This window comes from Musca vetustissima, unplaced genomic scaffold (assembly GCF_032173495.1).
Source record: "Musca vetustissima isolate MV318-11 ecotype Yass unplaced genomic scaffold, APGP_CSIRO_Mvet_v1 utg34848, whole genome shotgun sequence".
In the NCBI taxonomy this organism is placed as follows: domain Eukaryota; kingdom Metazoa; phylum Arthropoda; class Insecta; order Diptera; family Muscidae; genus Musca; species Musca vetustissima.
Window position 1 is genome coordinate 138,106 of NW_026877161.1, and position 24,271 is coordinate 162,376.

General features: G+C 35.4%; 1 protein-coding gene across 1 annotated transcript in view; it reads right to left on the reverse strand.

The window, feature by feature from the left end:
- Positions 1–349: 349 nt before the first annotated feature.
- The window catches only part of LOC133321753 (uncharacterized), a 42,288-nt gene continuing 18,366 nt past the window's right edge, over positions 350–24,271 (reverse strand). The window contains exons 4-5 of the mRNA XM_061530831.1: positions 6,317–6,450; positions 350–733 (exon numbers count right to left, since the gene is read on the reverse strand). Coding sequence (XP_061386815.1) covers positions 350–733; positions 6,317–6,450 — 518 coding nt within the window. The remainder of the gene's footprint in view (positions 734–6,316; positions 6,451–24,271) is intronic.

A 24,271-nucleotide genomic window follows, 5' to 3' on the forward strand; every position in this document is an offset into this window, starting at 1 on the left:
TAAAGGTAAATCACTTATTTGACTAATCCCTCCTTATATGTTAACTTAAATAGATTGGCATTATGACTGGATACCAAGGCATCTACAAGACAAATGCGGTGCAGCTAACTCAGGCAGTTCGTGCCAGCTTTCTGCCGTCGACTTGCCAAAATCATTGCCACGAGGTCATAAATTAAGCGCCACATACCCGTTTTCGATATTAGCGTTGATGTTGTCCATGCTGCAACTATGTGATGCACCGCACAATCCACACGATGGGAAGGACGAGGAGGCATATTCAAAGTGTGTGCAGCAGAGAGCGATAAATAGAAAGTATAGAAAATCTGTTAAGCCATGCCTTTGTATATTATTAGTTCAAATAGAAAATGATGGTAATGGGAGGTGGGTGAGCGAAGAGGGTGCTGTTATTTACACTTGCATACTTACTGAATACATTACGTGCCGTCATTCCATCACATTGAATGCTAGTGGCTGAGCTATTCGGGCCTTGCAGTCGTTGCTTGTGGCTGGTATCGGCCAATGCGAGGATTGTGGCTCTCACTTTCGTTTCACGCCGTGCACTTGGTATGCCCATAATGTCGGCCACGCATTTCAGTTCCAAAACCTCACTTTTCGTTATGAACCGCGAGTCATCTATGTTTATGAGTAATTGCAGATTACTGGAATATAAGTGGAAACCATCCGACGTTCGAGATATTTCGTTGATTTGTGGTTTGACGGATTTAACAGCGGCCTGTAATGGAACGAAACACCAAATTTGAAGCGAATTGTATTAAGAGCGTTAATCAAATGTCAGATAGAGAATTGACAAAATGTTCCAAATCCATCTGTCAACGAAATATTACAAATGGTGTGTTTTTTTGTGTGTGTGAGTGTATTTGTACATGGCGTAACGACTTTGCTTTGTTAGAACTGCAATATGATCATACAATTTTGGTGTGTCATTTGAATGATGCGTATTCACATCAGAGTGTTTGGTTAAACTGAAAAGCGGACAAAGCTTATGCATCGGAATAATCCAAAAATTTCGTGCAATTCGTAGTGCACACAAAATAAAAAAAAATTAATTAGTATTTCATAGATTTTGAGATCATTAAAAAAATGACAAAGTATGTTCAATAGGTGGTTCAATACTTATGTATATTGTAATAGTGTGTGCGTGTTTTACACCAGTACACTAGGGCTCAGACTTTAGTCGATAATGGGATCGGAAAAACCTAATGCGAATCCAATCACCTTTTTTTCTACAGCAACGAACCAACTTGAATTTGCAGGTTTTAAACAGCTATGCAAATCGGCTGACACATTTGGGGGCCATTCAATAATGACGATAAAAGATAAAATAATAATTTAAAAGTCCACAAAGGAAGAATTTGTCTTACTAGAAAATTAGGCACTTCAGAGAACCTGAACCGTATAACAAATGAGCAATGAAATCCGGGCTTGATCCAAGAATGAAAGTAATAACTTTTTCCAATGTATTTTATTCGGCCCCTATAAAATATAATATATTGCCCTGCCCATAATGTCAACTTAATCAGACATGCGTTGGTTATTTGGAGCACAATTTCCTTGAAATCGAGGAAAAACTTCCGTCGTAAGATTCATTCTAAATTCAATACGCTATGTAAAATGTAGTGGACATTGAAGAAACATATAGTTTTTTGCGCACCATTTATATAAAATCGGACGAAAACATACATGGAAGCTATATTTAAAACTACGAATACCCTGTACCAAAGTAGGGTGAAGAATATCAAAGTTCAAGTTGGTCTACTGTGCAAAATTGTATGTCTATCGGACAGATGTGGATTACAAAGATTATCGGCTGATAATATAAATAGAAGCTATATCTTAGTCTGAGCAGATACTCATCAATCTCAATAGGCTTCATTTTGAGGAAAATAAATGTACAATTCATCACATAGTATATATCGCATAGTATATATCAAATTATCTAGAAGATCATTTATTTGTTATATTTCTCAATATTACATGCATTTATATAATTTTGTGATTTTTTTCCAAACAAACAAAATGCATCATAAACTTATCTTGCAAGAAACAATATTATTAATGTGAACATATTTGAAATCAGGATTTTTGTCTTCAACAATGAACCAAAAACTATTGATGTAGTACCAATCATTTTTATACCCTTCACCACACTGAATATCGGTTAAGATTTAGATATAGCTTCCATATATATTTTCGTCCGATTTTAGGTAAATGGTACACCAAAGACCCTATATATTCTTCGACTTGCACGAAATTTGACACAGCACATTGAATAGAGTCCAGAATGATGTGTTCTAAGTTTTGTAAAAATCAGTTCCCGTATATATTTACTTCCGTATATATTTACTTCCAATTTTATATAAATTGTGCATTAAAGACCCAAAGTTTGTACGACTAGCACACAATTTTGTACAATGTACTGAAGTTAATAAAATTTAATCACTGGCAAGTTTCGTTGAAATCGTCCGATTTTAGAAACATGGTGCACAATACTCCTAATGTTTGTCCGATTGACACGAAATTTGCACAACGTATCAAATTGAGGCTAAAATGACGTTATTGCGTTTTTTAATCTGCCCGAATGAAATGGTATTTATCAAAGGTTGTGGAAAGGGTTGTGTATGGATTGATGTTAGTCGGTTCACTTATAGATAAAGATCACATATTTAAGTTCGTTAAATTCCATATGTCAATGTTCCTCCGAAAAGGCGACGTCGGTATGTAGAATAAACACAAAGTGGTCATATAAATTTAATATTTGGACACTTTTTCATTCGAAAAATTGTCCTAAAATTTCTATTATTAATTGAAGTCAAACCAGCAAAGCATTGCATGTCAAATATCGAAGGACAAATTTCATAAAGTGCCTGTCTGTAAAAAAGAACATTTTAGTCAATACAATTTATAATTAAACTCTTGTTTTGAAAACATGAGAGTTTTTCAAATATACCACAATATATTTTTTTTTTTTTAATTCAGAATTCCAATATAAAATGGATTTGGTTGGGATTTAGTGGTTGCTCAAATATTTCTATGGAAGAAAGATATTTTTACAGTTTATATAAATTTATTTTAAACCCTCTTCCTCCCCGCAAGTTTGCACACAACTAAGCCCACAACGTATGCCCAGCAGTATGGCCGAAAGATAGAGAACCGAGTTTAAATTACAAACACTTTTCCCAATTGCAATTTTAATCAACATGAAACGTCAACATAAACAAAACAATGTTCCCAACATATATTTGTGTGTGTGTTAGTGCGTTGTTCGTTAGAGACTTAAATACATTTGTTAGTGTGTATCTAGTGACCTATACCCCAACTAAATGTCTGAAAGTTGGGGTCTCTATCAAAACTATGCAACAAAATGCACATTGTGCAATAAATCACAGATACCAAAACATAAAAAAAAAAAAATCAAAAAGAGCAGGACACTCACGCATGTCACACACAGAGGCACAGGGATGAACAGTGCGTTGTCAAAGTATGACAATAGTTAGCTAACGTAATCTCTTAAATGTTGTCCAACTTCTTGTAAGAAATTCTGAAAATCCATTATTTATGCCGGAGTGCATACAAATAGCTGAAAGATGTGCTTGAGATTCCATAACTTGATTTGTATACCTTCAGCCATATGGCTAATGAGGGTATATACAAGTTGATACAGCAAAAATGTGCCTCATCGAAATATGTATTTAAACCCCATGTTTCTTTGGGCCAAATCCGATTCAGACAATTTGGAGTCGATTTACAAATGTCCGCCCGTCTGTCGGCTGGTACGCACGATAATTCTCGAAGTGAGTAATCGATTTCATCCAAACCTTAATGTTCGAAGATGGGGAATATCGGTCCACTCCTTTTGGAACCTTCCCCAGAAAATCGTGAAAATTGTGTAAAATATTAATTGTATATCATGCGAATGGACTATCCGATTTGAACCCAAGCTATTGCATAACCTATTATTTTTACTAAGCCTAGATCAAGTCCGAAGATGGGAGCCATTGGTCCACTCCTTATTATACCTTCCTCAGAAAGGGTCAATATTTTATAAACTTATAAATTTAATTCGATTTGATCAACATTAAATCCGAAGCCTCTTTGAGAGAAAAAAATATTCCTTATTATAAAGCGAATAATAAAACATCTGTGTAAATTCAAAAAAAAAAAAAAAAAAACAAGTGAAAAAGCGTTAAGTTCGGCCGGGCCGAACTTTGGATACCCTCCACCATAGTTATACTGACAGATACATGCAATGAAAATATAGGGAACATACCAAAAAGTGGGCACATACCGAAAATACCGATTTATGTAAACCATTATGTACATTAAATACAAACTTCGGCAATTTTTAATGGGGATTTTTCCTAAAATCTGTATGATCCAAAAAGTGGACTGATATTTATAACGCATTGTAGAGTATGAAATCCTCAAACTGCTGTAATTTAGATTAAAAAGTTATATGAGGCTATGCCTAACGAGGGACCAATATTGATTACATAGTGTAGGAAATAGTGAATATTTGGGGATATCATCATATGAGGGCTATGCCTAATTAATGACCGGTATATGCCAATTTTGAACCAAATATTTTAATTGTTTATCTCAATTATTTCCTTCAGGAGGTATCACGATATTGGGGATATGCCTAAATGTCTGCCGATATATTTCATTATCATCATGTTTGAGTTTTTTTTTATCACAATATCTATAGAAGGCGGAATGCTTACAACAGATGGCTAAATAGTCTTTGTAGGGTAAAAATTGACTATTCCCCGTAACGACTAACCAACCGCAACACACGGAACAAATCAGTAAACTATTTTAATATAAAAAAGGGGGTTATATGGGGACTACCCCTAAAAAGCGGTGAATATTAATAATTTTTGGTGGGGAGATTTGTTACCATATACGACTACAAATTACCAAATTTCAGCGAATTCGGTTGAAAAACGCGCTCAAGAACCTCAAAATATCGAAAATTGGGGGTACCCTTATATGGGGGCTACCCGAAAAAATTGACCTATATTTATAATGTTTTGTGAAGAGATTTGCTACTCAATAAGAACTCAAATTACTAAATTACAGTCAATTAGGTGAAAAAATCCGGTCAAAACCTCCCCAAAAACTGGAAATTGGGAGGTACCCTTATATGGGGGCTACCAGAAAAAGTGGACCTATATTTATAATTTTTAGAGGGGAAATTTGGTACCCAATAAGAACCCAATGTACCAAATTTCAGCGAATTCGGTTGAAAAACACGCTTAAGAACTTCAAAATACCGAAAAATGGGAGGTACCCTTATATGGGAGCTATGGCTAAACGTGGACCGATATAGCCCATCATCGAACTTGACCTGCCTGCAGACAAAAGACGGCTCTATGAAAAATTTTGGGGCTCTATCTCAATTCGTTTAGACGCTAGAGTGATTACAACAGACAGACGGACAGACGGACATGCTTAGATCGTCATAGAATTTTACGCTGATCAAGAATATATATACTTTATAGGGTCGGAAATGGTTATTTCGATGCGTTACAAACGGAAAAACAAAACTAATATACCCTCCATACTATGGTGGAGGGTATAAAAAAAAAACAACACAACTTGAACTTTTTTGTGACATGGAAAGAACCTGATTTGGAATTGTTTCTTATTTAACTACAGTTTCCTGCTAGAGTTGGTTGATCAGCATTTAGTTCGTAGCTTGACAATTTTCGTAAACAATCGTGCGAAACTGTTAGCATACTATAGATTTTGAAAAATGTAGTTTTAAAGAATTTAAAGTTCTTATATAGTCAAAAAATAATTGTTGCCTTTTTACGATGGATGTACCCGTCAACATACGTATATGCCCTACTGTAATCCAAAGAAAAGGATCAGATTTTTAAATTTCAGTGACATTTAAAATTGTTGTTGTTCCACACACACACACTGTCTCTTGCAACTCACATACATGTATTCGCTCACAAATTGTACTGGTTAAATTGCACCATTATCAGAACTACAACAAGCGGCAATAACGTTTACAATCACGGCAACTAAAACAACAGCAGCAACAACAACAACAGTAACGAAAATTGCAACAATAACACAACAGGAAGAGGAACAACAGCAACATAAAACCAAATGCGGAACCATATGAGTATGAGTCTGTGTCAGTGGATGTGTGTACGAGTATGTATGTTTGTGGCGATGTATGGCCACAGGGACAACTAGGAATGACAAATCCAAAGTCCATATTTGTGTGCATAGAGTGGCGATGTATTTATGTGTGAGTAGGTATGTGTGAGTTTTTACGTACCGTTTTGTTGTTGATATACCACGTAAGAGATGCCGGAGGATTTGACCCCTCCGAACTGCAATTCAACTGGATGTAATCATGGTATCTGTAGGTATGCTGGAGACCGCTGATAAATGGATCAAATTTCGGCAAAACTGCAAGAAAGACAAATGACAACAAAAAACGACTCGATTAAATGACAAATGATAAAAGTGATATCAACTCAATGGTTTTTGTTGAGGACGTTGTTGTTTTTGTTCTCTTTGTAGTTATTTCAGTATTAGAAATGTGCAAGAAATCTCAATCACATTATTTGTGTGTCTTCCACTATGGGTGTGGGCCAAAGCATCAAAAACAAACCTGCAAGTGATCAATTTTGTATGCGCTTAATAGCAAAACTTTTAGTGAAAATATAATTTGTAAAAGATAATTTTACGGAAAGCAGATATTTTATACTATTTCATTGGCTGAATTACATTTTTATAAAATGTTTATATGTAGGTTTGTATACGTCATATAGTGGTTGAGTATTATTTTGGTTTGTATCTCGAAATAATAATAATAAAAATTTATTTTTTTGACGATTTAGTCATGTTTATTCGCAACCGATCATTTTATACACTACAAATCTACCACAGTGGTTATACATTCTGCTGAACTCAAACCTGAGATTGTAATAAAGATAATAATAAACAATGCATTTTATATTAAATTTGTCATTCCGTTTGCAACACATATAAATATTAATTGTAGGCCCTATAAAGTATATTTTTACTGTTGAAATCTCGATAGAGATCTCAATATACGAGATGGCGCGCTGGCGTTTCTATCCTAGGATGGTTTATATTGCAAATGGGGAATATCAGTCCACGTTTTGGCGTAGCCCTCATAAAACGCTACCCCCAAATATTAGGTATTAATGTTTGACACATTATTATGGGCATTTTTGACACATTTGGCTGTAATTTGCTACGTTTCGTTCTCATTGGGTATCAAATCTTCCTACCGAAAATCATCAAAACTGACCCACATGTTAGGGTAGCCCCAATCTAATGTTACCCTCCAAACATATCTGTCATTTTATATTTTTAATTCTTATTGCGTAGAAAATCTTCTTACCAAAAAAATATCAATATTGGCCTACGATTTGGTTTGGACAACCGAATTTTGATTTATTAAATTATTATGGGGTGTCAAATCTTCCTTCCAAAAATATAAATGTCAGTTTACGCTTGGTATAGCTCCCATAGAACGGTACCATCGCATTTTCGGTGTTTTGGAGACTTAAGCCGCATTTCCCAACCAATGGGGATGTAATTTTGTATAGAGGGTTCTAGGAGGCTCAGCACCATAACAAAGCCCACATAAATGAATGAATTTTGACTGCATACAAGACATACAATACAAGACTGGGTACATACAAGTCTCAAATCCTCAAATCAACAAAATTGTATCAAAATTTATAAAAATCACATTTTTGTATTTTTTGGTATAGAAACAACATCTACTAGAAACTGAAAATTTTGTAAAAGAATTCTGTAAATGTTGCAGGTTTTATCAATTTTCTGTCGATTACTTCCACATCAGCTATGAACATTTAAATTGAAATAGTAGAATAATACCTCTGAGATCGCAAATTTTGTTATGTTGCCATCAGAATGGCAAATTCTATATGGAACATAATAAACTTTATACCGATCAAGTTAGTTGAGGTATGATATGAAAATCTAGGACCAATATTTCCGTACATCATTTATATGAAATCTTAACCGATTTCAAAAAAACTTAACACACGTCATTCTAGATTCAATTTAGTAGGTCGTGTAAAGTTTTGATATGTAGTGATCCAATTACGAAAAAATATACGGAAACTGTATCCAAACCAAGAACGATATCGTTAAAATTATAAAATATTCTAGGATCAATTTAGAACGCTGTACAATATCCCGTCTCAATTGGACAACTTTGGGCATTTAGTGCACAATTTACAGGAAATCGAAAGAAACACGAAACTACGTAGAATCGCACGAAACTATACATAAGTATTATATCGTCCTTGGGCCAAATAAATAAGCTGTGAAAATTATATCTCTCTCATAATTGCGAGCTGTACTTTGTTTTCAATATACATGGACGTACTGACGGACATATTCCTGTCCTCAGAAAGTGATTCTTTTAATTCCATTCTGTTAAAAATGGGCACTTACACGACTTTCAGAGGCAAAATCAAACTTTAAATGTTAAATAAATAAAAAAGAATTACAGTTTTACAATTCTCCATGAATAAGAGATATTCTTTACATGAATAAGAGATATCAAGCATTATTATTGCACTTTCAAAGTTTGGCATATCCTTTATTTTCGAAGGGTTTTCTCGGTCACTCATGCGACATTTTTAATTTTGCAGTGTCTGCATTTATAATCTTTAAATTAGTAATTATGTGGTCATTCTTTGTATTTTTTACCGTAACTTCACGTATTTAAGCACAATAAAGGAAACAAATTCTTCGACTTTGGTTTACCTTTTTCCGGAAATGTCCATATACACAGGATGTTCTAGGAGTAGATTGTAAGACAGAGAAATGTATATAAATAAATATACATTCCAAAAATCATGGAACATTATTATTATATGCTAGTAATAGCTAATATAATGTAAATATATGTAAATGTTCTCAACATTCTAATTGGTGTGTCTCATTAAAGAGAAAACATATTTCCCCTTAATGAAAACAAAATACAAAGTTTTTCTTTAAAACCTACAGTATGAATTTCCCTCTTGGCTTTCACACAACTGCTGCTGTTATCAATCTGCATTCATTCCCATCCACATTTTGATCCCATTCAAAGAGATTGCTGTCATAAGTTTTCGAACATTTGGCATTTGCTTTCAAAATTTCCACAAAGGAACTTTTTGATTCTTTGCCCCTTTGTTTGAAATGTTCGAAACACAGCAATGGCAACAGCAGTTGGATCTTACCAATCGACCGACAAACCGACCAATGGTACCAACAATGAGCACAATGTTGCTTCAATTTGAATTGTTGACCCCCACTCCGGTGCGGCCACTTGAATGGACGGAATTATATTAACTTGCCAAGTGTCGACCCCAGAAGTTTTAATGAACTCTTCTTGAGAATTATTGGAAGAACTTTGAACAAAAAGTTCTTAAATTAATCACCACAACTTAAATAAAGTATGACATTTGGTGTTGTTGTATGGTAGTCAATTATTGGTGTTGTCATTGTCATTGTTGTTGGTTTTGCGGTTATTGGGATATTATTCCCATTCGCATGTTTATGCTCATTGTCGACGTCGTCGTAGTCGTTTTTGTTTTCACTTTCTGTCATTTTAAAATAACACTTCAAAATCTAAGCAAACAGTCAGACAGTTAGAAGTGTCTGTTTGTTTGTTTCCTTAGCTGAATGCGGTTGGCGTTTGACTTGCTGTTCTGGTCTCTTCCATCGATTTCAAGTGCAGAAACACAAACTTTACAAATTTAAACTAATGCTGATTATGACAACATTTTAATTAGCTAAGCAAATAAGCAAACAAATGAACGAAACGCAAGACAACAACAACAACCGCACACACAATCCGACCATAGTCCTGTGGTCTGCCTCTGTTTGTTCGGAGAAAAGGGTATAAAAACATTTAAGTAGCTGGTGGGTGGGCAGTTAGCTGTCAAAGTTCAAGTGGTGCCTAAATAATCGATAACAAAATTAAGAAAAACTTTTCCTTTCCATAAGACAGTCAAGTTGATTAACACCATCCAAACCAGCCGAGGCTGGTGTTAGTCAAAAAGCCACGCCAGAGACCGAGCCCCCAGCACCCCATCACACCGAGCAAGAGCTACAGTAAACAATATAACTAATAAAGTGAAAATGTGAATAATAAATAATCGAAAAAGTTACCGAATATGAGGTAACCGGAAGAGACACCTTCACTAATGCCATCAACAACAGCCGAGACAAAAAACCCAAAACAACAACCGTAAGCAATACCCGCTCGTGTGGGATGTTATAAAACCCTTGTCATAAAGTTTTTTTTTTGTTTTTGCGTGTTTAAGCAGAAATAAGAAAAAGTCAACAAAACATTTGACAGTTGAACAAAATTTCACTTTGTCATCTAAATGAAGTTGGAAAAATACACTGAGAGTGAAACACACACACACAAACACACACTGGAAACCCATTGAGTGGAAATGAGGTAAGCGAAGTTAAGTATGATTTAATATGGTTGTAGATTTTGAAAAAAATATATGTATATATTTGTTTAAATTTTTTAAATTACTTTGTGAATAATATATTTAAAAAGTTGTTCCAATAACTCGAAAGTCTCTTTTGATAAAATGAGATGTTTGGTTGAGTTCAACTCTTTTCGAAATAAGGCGAGTTTGAGAATCGGAAATGACTAAATACATTTTTTCTGGGGCTAGAATTTGGAATTGACAGTCGTATATTTCATTTTATCTTCCCTTATAAGAGTTATAAGTACTTCATCCATTATTTTGAGTTTTTAGTTAATATTCTTCGATGTTTATATCAAATTCAATTTTGACAAAAAAATTTTGACATAAGTCTGAAATGTTCAACCTAATTCATGACGAACCAGAAGACCATGAAGTAGAGTTGCAGCGGATGCAGCAAAAACTCAATCATATAAATGAAAACTGCGGTATGGGACGACACTGAAAGAATCTGGTCAGATTAGTTTTAATGTGAAGGGTTTGTTGGTTCCTTCCTTAGACATTTCGCGAGGTTGTGAAATTGGAATTTCTATCACATTTGAATTCAAAAGGTAGTCCTTCATAGCTTTCAAGGTTAGCATACGTTCCTGGTTATATTCTTTGCGTATATATTAGGTTGAGGAAAAATAAATCCATCAGGCCGGTGGTCGAAAATGTCGATAAAATCCAAAAAATTATCTAGGCCACACACATCTACAGTGACTCGCACGTTAAATAAAATCCTATAGTTCATATAAAAATAATGGATTTATTTCACACTAATACCCTCAACGTTATGGCTACTGAGGGTATATACACTTTGATACGGCAAAAATGTGCCTCATCAAAATGTTGGTTTAAGTCCCTAATATTCCGAAGATGGGTGATATTAGTCCACTCCTTTTAGAACCTCCCCCACAAAATGGTAAACATTTGGCAAAAATTAATTTTAAAATATCATGCAAAGGGACTATCAGATTTTAACCAATCTTTCTACAACCTATTATCTTTACCAAGCCTAGATATTGTCCGAAGATGAAACCCATTGGTCCACTCCTTCTGCTTCCTCCACCACTAAAGGTCAATACTTTTTAAACTTATAAATGCAATTTGATGCAAATTTAATAACTGATTTTATCAACATTAAATCCGAAACCTCTTTAATAAAAACATATGTCTTATATAGAGCGAATAATAAAACTGTTTGTAATTCCGAAGGGGTTTCGTAGGGGATGATAGATACCAAGCAACGGCTCTGATTGGCTTTAACCCTTTCAGTGTTTTTGTCGAATATATTCGACATTTAAAAATTCTCTCTTTCTTTTGTTTTTGCTGAAAAACAGACGAAATTGTCCGAGGGTTAAAATGAAAATTGCCTTTTTTTCTAAACTCTATGCCTTTATATGATTTTAAGTACAAAATTTTAGATTTTTATTCCAACAAAAAAATTTTTGACACTGAAAGGGTTAATATGGCGAAGTCCAGACTTATCTTGGCCCCTCTTTCATCTCAATTGTGGACACTGACCTCCCAGCGGTGCCACCTGGGGAGCTATTCTCATCACCCGATGAAATAGTGAGCTAATATGTGCCGCGAGTTCTCCCATATGAACTATAAAATAATGGGTTGAGGCCTCGGGTTAGTTGCCCACTCTTTTGGAAAACCCAACCTACTATCAAAAAGCTAAGAAAAAGAAAACCAAACCCCCCTAATTTTGACGACCCCCGCAAACGTATAAAGGACCACGAACTGCGAATCTGCACTTGGAATGTGCGCACGTTGTACAGAACAGGCATAGTGTTCGCTTTGGTGGATGTACTCAAGAAGTACAAAGCCGATATTATTGCCCTATAGGAAATGCGATGAAAAGGGACAGGCGTAAGTAAATCAGACGATTACGCCCTGTATTATAGCTGCCATGAAACAAGACATGTATTTGGCTGCGGATTTATGGTTAACAGGAGAATAAAATACCTCGTCTCCAGATTCACTCCAGTAGATGAGCGAATTGCTATAATCCGTATAAAAGCGAAGTTCTTCTACATCGGTCTCATTTGCGCCCATGCTCCGACTGAAGATAAAGATGAACAGTCCAAAGACATATTTAATGAGCGCCTAGAAACAGCATGTCATTAAAATTCTGCTAGGAGATTTTAATGCAAAAATCGGAAGCAAAAATGTCTTTGGCCCCACCGTCGGAAAATTCAGCCTTCATGAAGAAACATCCGACAATGGCATGAGGTTGATTGACTTCGCGGCAGCAAAAAACATGGTAGTTATATACACAAGGCCACCTGGATCTCTCCTGATCAAGCAACGAGAAATCAAATTGATCATGTTGTGATAGACGGAAGGCATTCATCCAGTGTTTTAGAAGTCCGATCGATCCGAGGAGCGAATATCGATTCGGACCATTCATTACCTTGTGGCAGCCAAGGTACGCACCCGTTTTAATGTTGCAGCAAAAGTGCGATCTAATACAACACGGAAACTCGACGTCGAAAAGCTGCAAACACAACATGTAGCCGAGGCCTACTCCGCTCAACTTACCCATCTGCTTGAAGAAAGCACTTCTTGCCCCGATAATAGTATAGAAGCACAATGGCAAAGAATTGACCACTCCCTACAATCTGCAGCAAAAGCAACACTTGGGTACCAAAAACCACCACCAAGAAACCCATGGTACGATCAGGAGTGTCGTAATGCTACTGATGTGAAAAACGCAGGATATAGGGCAACCCTGCAAACAATAGCAACACGTAACGTGATGGAGAATTATCAGGAGAAAAGGAAAAAAAGAAGAAAGAACAAGAAAAACGTGAGCGTGAGCAAATCGAGATGTACAGGAGTCAGAATGAAGTCCGGAAATTTTACCAACGAGTAATACACCAAACCGAAGGCTTTGGTGCAGGCACATCCTCCTGTAGAGATGAAAAAGGAAACCTGGTGACAGATACAGACAGCGTGTTGAGATTCTGGAAGGAGCATTTTGAAAAGCTTCTGGTATCAAACAGTGGCGTTGAAGAAGATACCCCAGAACCAATAAGAGATGATGGTATAGAGTGTATACCACCTAGCCAAGATGAGGTCATAAAAGCAATTAATCGGCTGAAGAACAACAAAGCAGCAGGAGCCGATGGGTTACTAGCCGAACTATTCAAGATTGCTGGCCAGATGCTGGTCAGGAGCATGCACCAGCTGATTAGTACAATTTGTCTAGATGAATGCATGCCCAATGATTGGAGACACAATATACTGAGGTTCACAAAAAATGAGACAGGACGATATGTGCCAACTATAGAGGAATAAGCCTCCTTCCCATCGCATATAAAGGGCTGTCCAGTGTGCTGTGTGAACGATTGATGCCAATGGTCAATGACATCATCGGACCATACCAATGCGGCTTCAGACTTGGCAAATCCACCATTGACCAGATTTTCACTCTGCGCCAAATCCTGGAAAAGACCCACGAAAAACACATCGACACATACCACCTACTTGTCGACTATAAAGCCGCATTCGACAGCCCTATCCGTTCAGAGGTGTTTAAGGCCATGTCTGCGTTCGGCATTCCTGCAAAATTAATACGGCTATGCAGAATAACTTTAAGTGGCACAAGGACAGCAGTTAAAGTAGGAAAGGACCTGTGGGATTCAATACCGAACGAGGATTCAGACAAGGTGGCAGTTCGTCGTGTGATCTTTTTAACATCCTGCTAGAAAAGGTCATACGAGACGCAAAGGTGAACAGAAATGGCACTCTGTACACCAAACAACACATGTTACTCGCCCACGCCGATGACATCGAACATTGCAAGCGGTAACAGCCAAAGTGGGTCTGGCAGTAAACGGCGAGAAGACAAAGCTGATGGTATCAACGCGGAAGACGTCCAGTAGACTCGGACCAACTGTGGAACTTGAGAACTACAGCTTCGAGGTAGTTAAAGACTTTATATACCACCGCTTTATGTACCGCCATAAATAAAACGAATGACATCAGTTTTGAAATTCGGAGAAGGATTGTGATGGCGGACATTGACTATGTCGTATTGAGCTGCAGCGACTACGGTGGCTAGGCCATGTTGTGCGGATGAATGAGAATGCCCCAGCTCAAAAACGAGCCTACTGATGGTTCCCGTAGAAGGGGAAGGCCACGAATTAGATGGAAAGACCAAGTAGAAAACAACATCTTGGAACGTGGTCTTCCAAATTGATGGATTTGCGCAGAAGACCGACGCGCTTGGAAATCTTTTTTAAGCTCGGCTTATGGAACAACCGTTCTGTAACAAGCCAGCTATGTAAATAAGTAAGTAATTTCGAAGACTTCCGCATAGGCTGGTTGTATATATCTGTCGGCAACACCGACTGACACTTTGTTGCTTGTTTTATTTGTATACCCATAAGGTGTAGTGTATATTAAATTAATCATACCGTTTGCAACAACTCGAAATATTCACTGGAGACCCCACAGAATAAAATTCTATATCCAAGTGCGTATGTCTGTTTGTTGAAATCACGATAGAGGTCACAATGTTTAAGATAGGGCTCTAAGATTTTGCAAAAACATTGCTAGTATGTTTGTTATTGCAAATGGGATGTATCGGTTCACGTTTTTGGCTGTAATTTGGTGTTTTGGGTTCTCATTGAATAACACAACACGAAACAATAAGAAAAAAAAAACGTTTTTTTCTGGCTTTAACTAAAGCTGTATTTTTCCCTCTTAAACAAGTTCTGGATTGGGTTAAGATCAGGGAATCCGGCAGGCCAAGGGAGAACTTTAATCGAATGGTTGAAGAAACCACTCCTTAACAGATTTTATCGTATGTTTTGGATCGCAATCTCGCTGGAATATCCATTCTCCCTCCACGGAACCATGTCTACATGAAACGGTCCATAATTCTATTAATTAATTTTTTTCCAACCCCTTGCAATGAGAAATAACGCCAGAACCTTATTTTACATACCCCATGTTGTGCCTTGCAATAGGATTTAATGATTGTCCATTTGGTTTACGAATAGCCCTTAAATCATTTCAACCCTATAAATTTGACTTCTTGACCCCATTCTCGGGGTCAAAAATTTTGTTGATATAATTCGAATCTACACTAGTTAATTAATGTCCCTACAAAGTTTCAAGTGAAAATCTCAAGAACTCTTGAAGATATAGCCGATTTATTGTGTCAGCATCATGTGACGGCTGAAGGGCTTCTCAAACTTTAAACGCGTTTCTCTCTTTTGCGAATGGCGGGCACGATAACTCAAAAACTAATAACCCAATCGATTTCAAATTTTTACACGTTTCTCTGTGAGTGTATAGCTATCGTATGAACTAGGATAAAGCCAATCGGTGAAGATCTTCCTTATTTTTTAACCTGGTTTTTGGTCAAAAATCGGCGATTTTCCAAAAATATTTTTTCAAAGGTCCACCATTTTGTTAATTTAAGAGCGAAGTCAATAATCCTAGTTCATACGAGAGCCAGACATGTACTCTTTCTAACACCGTTGGAATTTCCGGATTCCGATGTTCCAGTGCGGAGTTATCATGCCCGCCATCAAAAATAAGGACCTTTCTTTAATTACAAAAAACAACAACAAAACAATAACAAAATTTTTTTGTAAATTATTTTTCTTCTCTTTTAAAGCTTCAATTATATATGTGCAAAGTTACAAACCTTAAATAGCATTGGTATTGATTTACCAGCTCATTGAAAATCTTGAAAAATTAAAGTCGGGAGGGGGGGGGGGGGGGGGGGGGGGGGGGGGTCCCTTAAATGAAAACAGACGAAATTATATATGGAAGCTATAAATAATATATGTGAAATATATTTTATGAAATGGATTTTTTTTGTTTTATTACTAGAGTAACTTCGGGTAATGTGGACCACCATTTTCTTTTTTTGATATTGTGGGCGTAACAACGGTAAACAATTCCAGGTCCAACATTATATATATCTGTCTATAAAAATGGTATTGCATTATATTTCAAAAAACTCTAAACTGCGAATAAAAATTACTTGGCGGGTAATGTGGACTTGTATGTGTGGGTAATAAGGCATTGAAATATTTCAAGCATTTCTTAGATACGGAAATATGCACCACATTAGACGCATAGTCCACATTACCCGAAGTTACTTTATATATGGTAAGGAATTATCGTCGTGTTTTTAATTATTTACAACAATAAAATAAAATTTCGTTTAAAATTGTGTAATATTTTACATTTTCCAACTATTTCGATGTCCAACAAAATACATTTCAACTTTTAATATATACAGAATTTGTAACGGTCAATTCCATGTCCTAAACTAGCATCGAATTTCCAAATTCTATTGAGATTCTATTTATTGTCATTCTGCCTCCGAAAACTTTTGTGGAAACAGGAACCAATCGAAGCGAATGAAATCGAAATAAGGAAACGACTGTAAACATTGAAAACTTTTTCGTTTATAATTCCTCTTGCGTTTTGTCATCTTCTACAAAGGGACATGCTCAAATATTCATTTTATTAAAAACTTCATTACACCAGCGTTGACGTTGGAGAAAATTTAAATATTTTAACAGGCTTTTATTAAGCACTTCAGTGCCATGTTTTCCAAGCAAAGTGCTGCTGAATTAAAAGCAACAACAACAACAGCAGCAGCAACAAGAACAAAAAGCCAAGGAAAATTAAATGACAAGTGTAAAAAGTGTAGGGGCCAAAGAGGACGGGGGCATAATAGTACATATGTACGGCATTGCCGCCAATGTTGTTGTTTATTCCCAGAGTGTGTGTATTTTACTGTCAAGACTAAGAACTGACAACAACTTGAGAATTGTACTGATATAGTCGCTTGCTCTTTATAGCATTGTTGTTGTTGGTGTTTTTGTTGTGGCTCTTGTTTCTGTTTATCATTGCTGTTGAATGGTACTACATCAGAACACTTCTATTTACACACAGAGACAAGTTTCAGCATCGCCATGTTAATGGATCTTCTGGTCTATAGGTTGATCATCACTCTGATACTGCATAAGTAAATAATCGCCGTTAACAGTCTATGGTTTCACCACTAAAACATATTTACTAAAAACGGGGAAGAGAGCTGAATGCTACCGAAAACATCCACAGTAGATAAGGTCGAGAGAGAGAGAGAGAGTGGGAGGACATGGCCCTTGTTCGAATAAGTCTTAATTGGCGTTTTTAAATGAACCAGTTGCAACCTAACAAGACAAATCCGAGGAATTAAGGTGAGTGGATCTATCCGTCAGTGGAGAAACCAAAAAGTCAACTTAAACGGCAACTAGGATTGCTAGGAATTTACTTTTAAGAGAACAAATAAAATATATAAAATATATGCTAAAGACCACCATCAAGAAACCCTTGGTATGATCAGAAGTTTCGAAATGCTACTGATATGAAAAACGCAGCGTATTGGACAACCCTGCAGACATTAGCAACACGTAATGCGATAGAGATTTATCGGGTGAAAAGGAGAGAGAAGAAACGTATTTTCAGAAAAAAGGAAGAAGAAGAAAAACGTGAGTGGGAGCAACTCGAGATGTACAGGAGTCAGAATGAAGTCCGGAAATTTTACCAACGAGTAAAACACCAATCCGAAGGTTTGGCATATGTTACTCGCCTACGTCGACTCGCCTACACAGAAAGGGAAAGGCACGAATTAGATGGAAAGATCAAGTGGAAGACAAAATGGTCTTTCAAATTGAATGAGCTGCGCGCAAGATCTACTCCCCTGGAAATATTATATAAACTGAAAATTATCATTGGCAATCCATAACCTGCTTATTCACTTGCTGGCCCACATTACCTGCCAAGATATTTATTTTTATACCCAAATATATGCAATGTTAGACCTGGAAACAATTTGTTTTTATTTTTTACCGTTGTTATGCCGACAATATTAAAGAAAGAAAATGTTAGTGTACAGTACCCGAAGTTCCTCTAATGTAAATGCAAAAATCAGAGTGCTCCCAATCTATCAAACTATATGAAATACGCCGAATCTTAACGTCCATGGAGAGACTCAATACCATGTCCTTGTGCTGTATATAGAATGTATGTTATATGTTTACCAGCATGACTTTAATGTATTTACATTGTACAGGCTTGTACAAAAATTGACAACAACAACATCAACACAATAACGTCATCCGCAATGACAAAAACAACCATGAAAAACAAAAACAAAATAATTAACATTTTACGACTCCCACGGCAGAGAGCGTTCAATGAATTCAGAGATCTTTGAAAAACAGAAGTAATTCCAGTGGAAGGGGATGAAAATCTCAAGAACAAAAACAACAAAACGATCAAGGAAACAATGTTTTGTAATAAAGAATTGGAAGGCTTTGTAAGCAGGTGTATGTGTGTATGTCGCCTCCTTTATTATCTCCAATGATAAGAAGAATGGCAGTGAAATCTGTAAAAATTCCTTGACCAGCAATATGTTAATTTTTTAACCCACTTTACTTGTGCGCGACTATATTGGGTCATTGTTTTCAGTTTTAATCATTCTCCCCGAATTTTATACACTGTAAAACATCCGAACGATATTTGGAAGGTCTAGCTGCTTCCTAGGATTGTTGCCTCGTCTTAATCGAATATACTATTTCATGAAATCGGATGAAAATTTATTTATAGAAGCAATATTGAAACCTAATAAATAATTTCGATAGGGATCGTCCGGACTATGTATGAATGGACGGTTTGCATTGGTGTACAATGATTCTTCTCTCCTTCTTTGTTTTTAAAATTTCAGGTACACAAGCTGTGGATCAATCGACATGGGGATTATTCGGGATTCAAAAATAACATTTTGCATTGTTTTGCGTTAATAATACTTGGATTAATAATAATATTTTTTGGTACGGATATGTGTTGTATAATGAGATCCCAAAGTATTACAGCCAATTCGGTGAAAATTTGCGAACAGAGTGACAATTTTAATATACACTCATTCTTATGGTTAAGGGTATAAAAATCGAAATTATGTATAAAAACAATGCATTTCTGAATTGTGTTTTTAACAAAATATCGACAAAGAGGTATGGAAATCCCAGTATAACCGAATTCTAGAGTTCGTTTATATCATGAATTTCACCACCCTGTGAAACTCCTCAGATGTGCTACTTCGTTGCCCACTGTATAGTTATGCAAATATTTCATGTTCTTTTAATTTTGTTAATATCATCATCAATTCTTTGTCACATTCAGTGGAAGCCCATAACGTCACAATCAAACACGAAACAAATGATTCCCTTTCCAGCATTCCCAGAGGAAGAATTGAAATAACAAAAGGAACTCGAACGTGGCATACCGGAAACTTCACAAATTTAACAGAGCCGTGCTTACCGTTCAAATCAATTTATAATGTTATCTTAAGGATGTTCTTCTTCTTCGTATTTCGTCGTCGAATTCTTTGTGTACAACCGCAGCGACAATGTTTATTAGTCGTTGTGTCATTTAGAAGTGGGACAAAAAAGAAGGCATGTTGCCTCTAAATGTGTCACGTGCAAAATGAACTCTGTGCGTCAAATGATATTTTCACGGAATATTATCAACTCCCTTTTGGGTTTGAAACGATGCGGCTTGTTTCATCTATTCAGTTTGGTGTCAATGTCAGCGTTATCGCTCTAACTAGTCAAAGGTACAACTTCACGAATGTTTGTTATCCGGTATCCGGGGAGTTTAGCTTTGTTTGTGTAGCTTTATGTATTCGTTTTACTTCGTCGACAATATCATAGAATGTATTGAAGAAAATATTCCGTATTTATTAATTTAAAATTATTTATTATTTGGGGTTTAAATAATTAGGTAATTTACTTATTTTTAACTGTTTAACTTTTAACTGTTTAAAATGATTGTTATTTTTTCCGTTAAAAAAACTCATTTTAGGATTTTTATTTTTTCCGTCAAGAATAAAACTCTTGTAGGGATTCTTATTAAACGCTATTTTTCGGTAAAAAATAAAACTCATTTGAGGAGTTTTTTTTCGTCAAGGAAATATTTGTCCCACCGACTATGATTTGAAGCTATCGAATGGACATACTGAGTATTTTTTTCCTTTTAATATCACTACTCACCACACCCTAAAATTTATATTTACATGCATGTGCAGACATTTTGTCATTCTGATTCCTCCCATAATGAAATTTGATGATAATTTCTTAATTTCTCTTTGTTTTATTATCGACTTGCTTCAATGGCATTCAAATGTTGTCCTAAACGATGATAAAAGAAACAAAGGTATCGTCGTCCGGTGTAGATGACAGAGAGATGATTTTAATGAAACTGATACAATAATAGGTGTAAGAGCACAATTTTCTATTTAATATAAACAGTTTTATTGTAATTTATTTAAACGCCAATACAATTGTTCAATATTCGAGTATTTGAATAAATTAACATAATTCTATTAGGCAGTCATTGCAATGACTGGTGGTAGCAACATGTTACAATGCTAATGCTTTCCTAACAATGAATGAGTTGTTGAATGTTTAGACAGCATTTGTAATACATATCTTTAATAAAGTGATGGACATACTAATTTAAGTTCCGTTCCAGAACCAAAAAGAATCTACTAATTTGACAAGTTTTGCAACTTTTTACTCGAAAACCGTTCCTGAACCCACAAAACAGGAAAACAGGAAAGCCTACTTCTGATTGGCTGTTATGTTGATTTTGAAGTATTGCCATCTAATTTTGGCATATTTACTAGATTTGCGTTCCCGAACTTTTCAAATTATTTTGTACTCTGAGAGCAATTTTTAAATGTTTCCCTTTTACTAGCATTACTATTAAAAAAGTACTGGAACAGATCATTAGTCATTCTATTTATAGGACTTTGTAACATACATATGGGAAATTACAAAATTCTTTTAAAATTCTATTAAAAAACATGGAAAAAATTTTTTGCAAGCTTATTTCTGATTTTTGGTGCAAAGGTTTAGAAATATATGCTGATTCGAAATCTGTTTGCGTTCACAAATTCGGATGCTGCGCACAAAAGTTATAGCGATTTTAAAACTTGTACTTCAAATATAAATTAAATGAATTTCTGTAATTCGCAAATTTCTTCACAAATTGTTAAACACATTTGTTTTCTTTGCATACTTGTCAAATCACATTGAAGTACGGTATAATAGGCGCATAAAACAAATAGAGGGATAAAGATATCTGAAAATAAAATTATTTTTTATTTAAGACAAAACGTTTATTTGAATTTTCGATTTTTTAATATGGTTAAGGAAATATGGCTTTGTCTTAATCTTCTAAAATATACGACGCTTTTGTCTGCAAATTCTTTTAAATGATTATTTAATATCGGTAGATTCATCTTATAAAAGTTTCGACGTTAAAAATGACTAAATATATTGCACTTACAATACATAAAAATGATCAACATTGAAACATTTTTGCGCACGCGGTTTTCGTATAAACCGAATTAATCTCTTTCAAAAAAATATGAATTTTTCGAGGTTAAAAATGACGCAACGTGCAGAAGATTTTTATGCGCATCAGATTTCAGTAATCTCCAATGAATCTACATAAAAGTACATCTATTTTAAAAGAATTGGTTAAGAACCGCGGATGTGCCACCACAATCAATTTTGGATAAAATAGGATTATTATTCGCGTAGCGATGTATTTTTGATCTATTTTTACACAGATTCGCGTACACGATATAAAACATGAATGCATGTAAAAACAATTCGAAGAAAATCGCGATTATATACGCGAATTTGTCAAAATAAGTTTTTGCAGTTCTTCCTACATTCAAGCTACCTATATCCGCGTTTTATTGGGCAGAATTGCACATGGCTAACACGTAAAAAAAACTAAAATCACGCGTGGCTCAACGGCATTTTAGTGGACCTTCTTAAATTTAGACTCAAAAAATAGGTTCTTTATAAAAATTTACGCACCAAATATTCGTCTTTGGAATCCAATTGCAAAGAAGCTACGGTGAGCACATTCATGAGATATACACTAAACGAAGCAAAATCACGAGTTCTAAAATTCTGTAATCTGTTTGGTCCATTATCTGGTTGCGCGTCCTGATTATAAGAAAAATTCATAAAAACACCGAAAATCCGGCTTAAAAATGTCAGCATCATTTTTGGGTGGATGGAGTGATTATATCGAGAAATCATACATTAGAACCATATTGTCCATGGGGTATTCTGAAACTTAGTCACTGACCACATGTGCGTGCGTTATGTAGTTTAGCCACAAATCAGGAAGGAACACAAAAGAACCCGTTGGCTTCTACACATTTTCACCCATTTTCTTACATTACCACCATCACAGCTTCCACCCAACTTATTATTTATTACCAATATTTTAAGATTTTGACAAGAACACTTCATTTTATAGAAATTAATTTATATTATATGCAATATGTTCATATTTCGCGAGTTATAACCTTGCAAACCTCAGTTTCAAAAATAATCGGTGTCAGCCTACTTTTTAAGATATAACAGTACCACCCGTTCAGAGTTAGATTGAACCATTCTCAAATAAAATGTTTAAATTTTATTTTATTTGTTTTTGTCCAGACAAGTTTTATAATATGTTAAAATATTTCACATTCACTATTCATTATACCCCTCAGCCTAAGGTCTAATGAGGGTATATAAATCTTGAAACCTATTCGAGTATCCGAACTGAGCACATCGTAATATTTTTACACAGCTATATCATATGAAGCGAATAGAGTATTAAATTTTATAAAGGGTGTATTTCATTTTAAAATTATTGTTCCGTTGTCGAGTTTATCATTCCCACTTAGATACCATTAAATGTAGCGACTCTGACTCATAGACTCCTGCTTTGACTCCGTTGCATTGGTTCTAACCATTAATCTATAGGTACAACAACATTCCTTACATACACATACCCACTCCCATTTACCAATCTTACATTTGATAGAAAATCAATCATTTCCTGCTACTTATCCGATTTACAAATAAAGTCTAAATTTCCAATTAAGTGTTGACAATGTAAATACGCATGCGAGTATTATGGCCTCCTTATTTGGAATTACCAAACAATCTGTAGTTTTATTTGGAAATGTAATTTCTTTTCATTCATTTGCATTCTAATGTGAGAACCGTTTCTATGCAAATGTGTAATTACAACTAAATTAATTTCACACTTTATACACAAAGTCTCACCGCGTTTAATTTTGTAACGAATCTACGAGCAAACATCACCGGATATAAGCTACACATTAATTAATCCCGATAAATGGGGAATTCATTGTTGATTATTTGTGCGACGCCAGAGTACCCTAAGGCCTAAGGATTATACAATCGAACGTTTGTATTTAGGCTGTCTCGTACTGCAATTGAAGTCTGTGTGTTTGTCAGTATGGCCTTTAAACTAAATTAAGTGCATTCAAAATAAAAGGTTCACATTTAACCTTTTCTGACAGTTCAATGGCAGATATGCACAGAGATGTGCACATAAATATTTTTTACCCTGAGGACTTTTGATTCATGGAATACATATTTAACGATAAATTAGAAAGTGTCATTGTTTGTATGCATGTCTGCATCTGTGTGTGTGTGTGACATAACTGTTATCGATGCAACACAGCCACAAATGGTGAAGTATACAAAATACGTGGCATTCAGATATATTTAATATTGTAGTGTTATTAACATGTATTCAATATGCGATTAATGCTGAAATAAAATAGTAGTATAGTTTATTTGGCAAAATCAAAAAATTGAGCACAACACAGAAGGTCA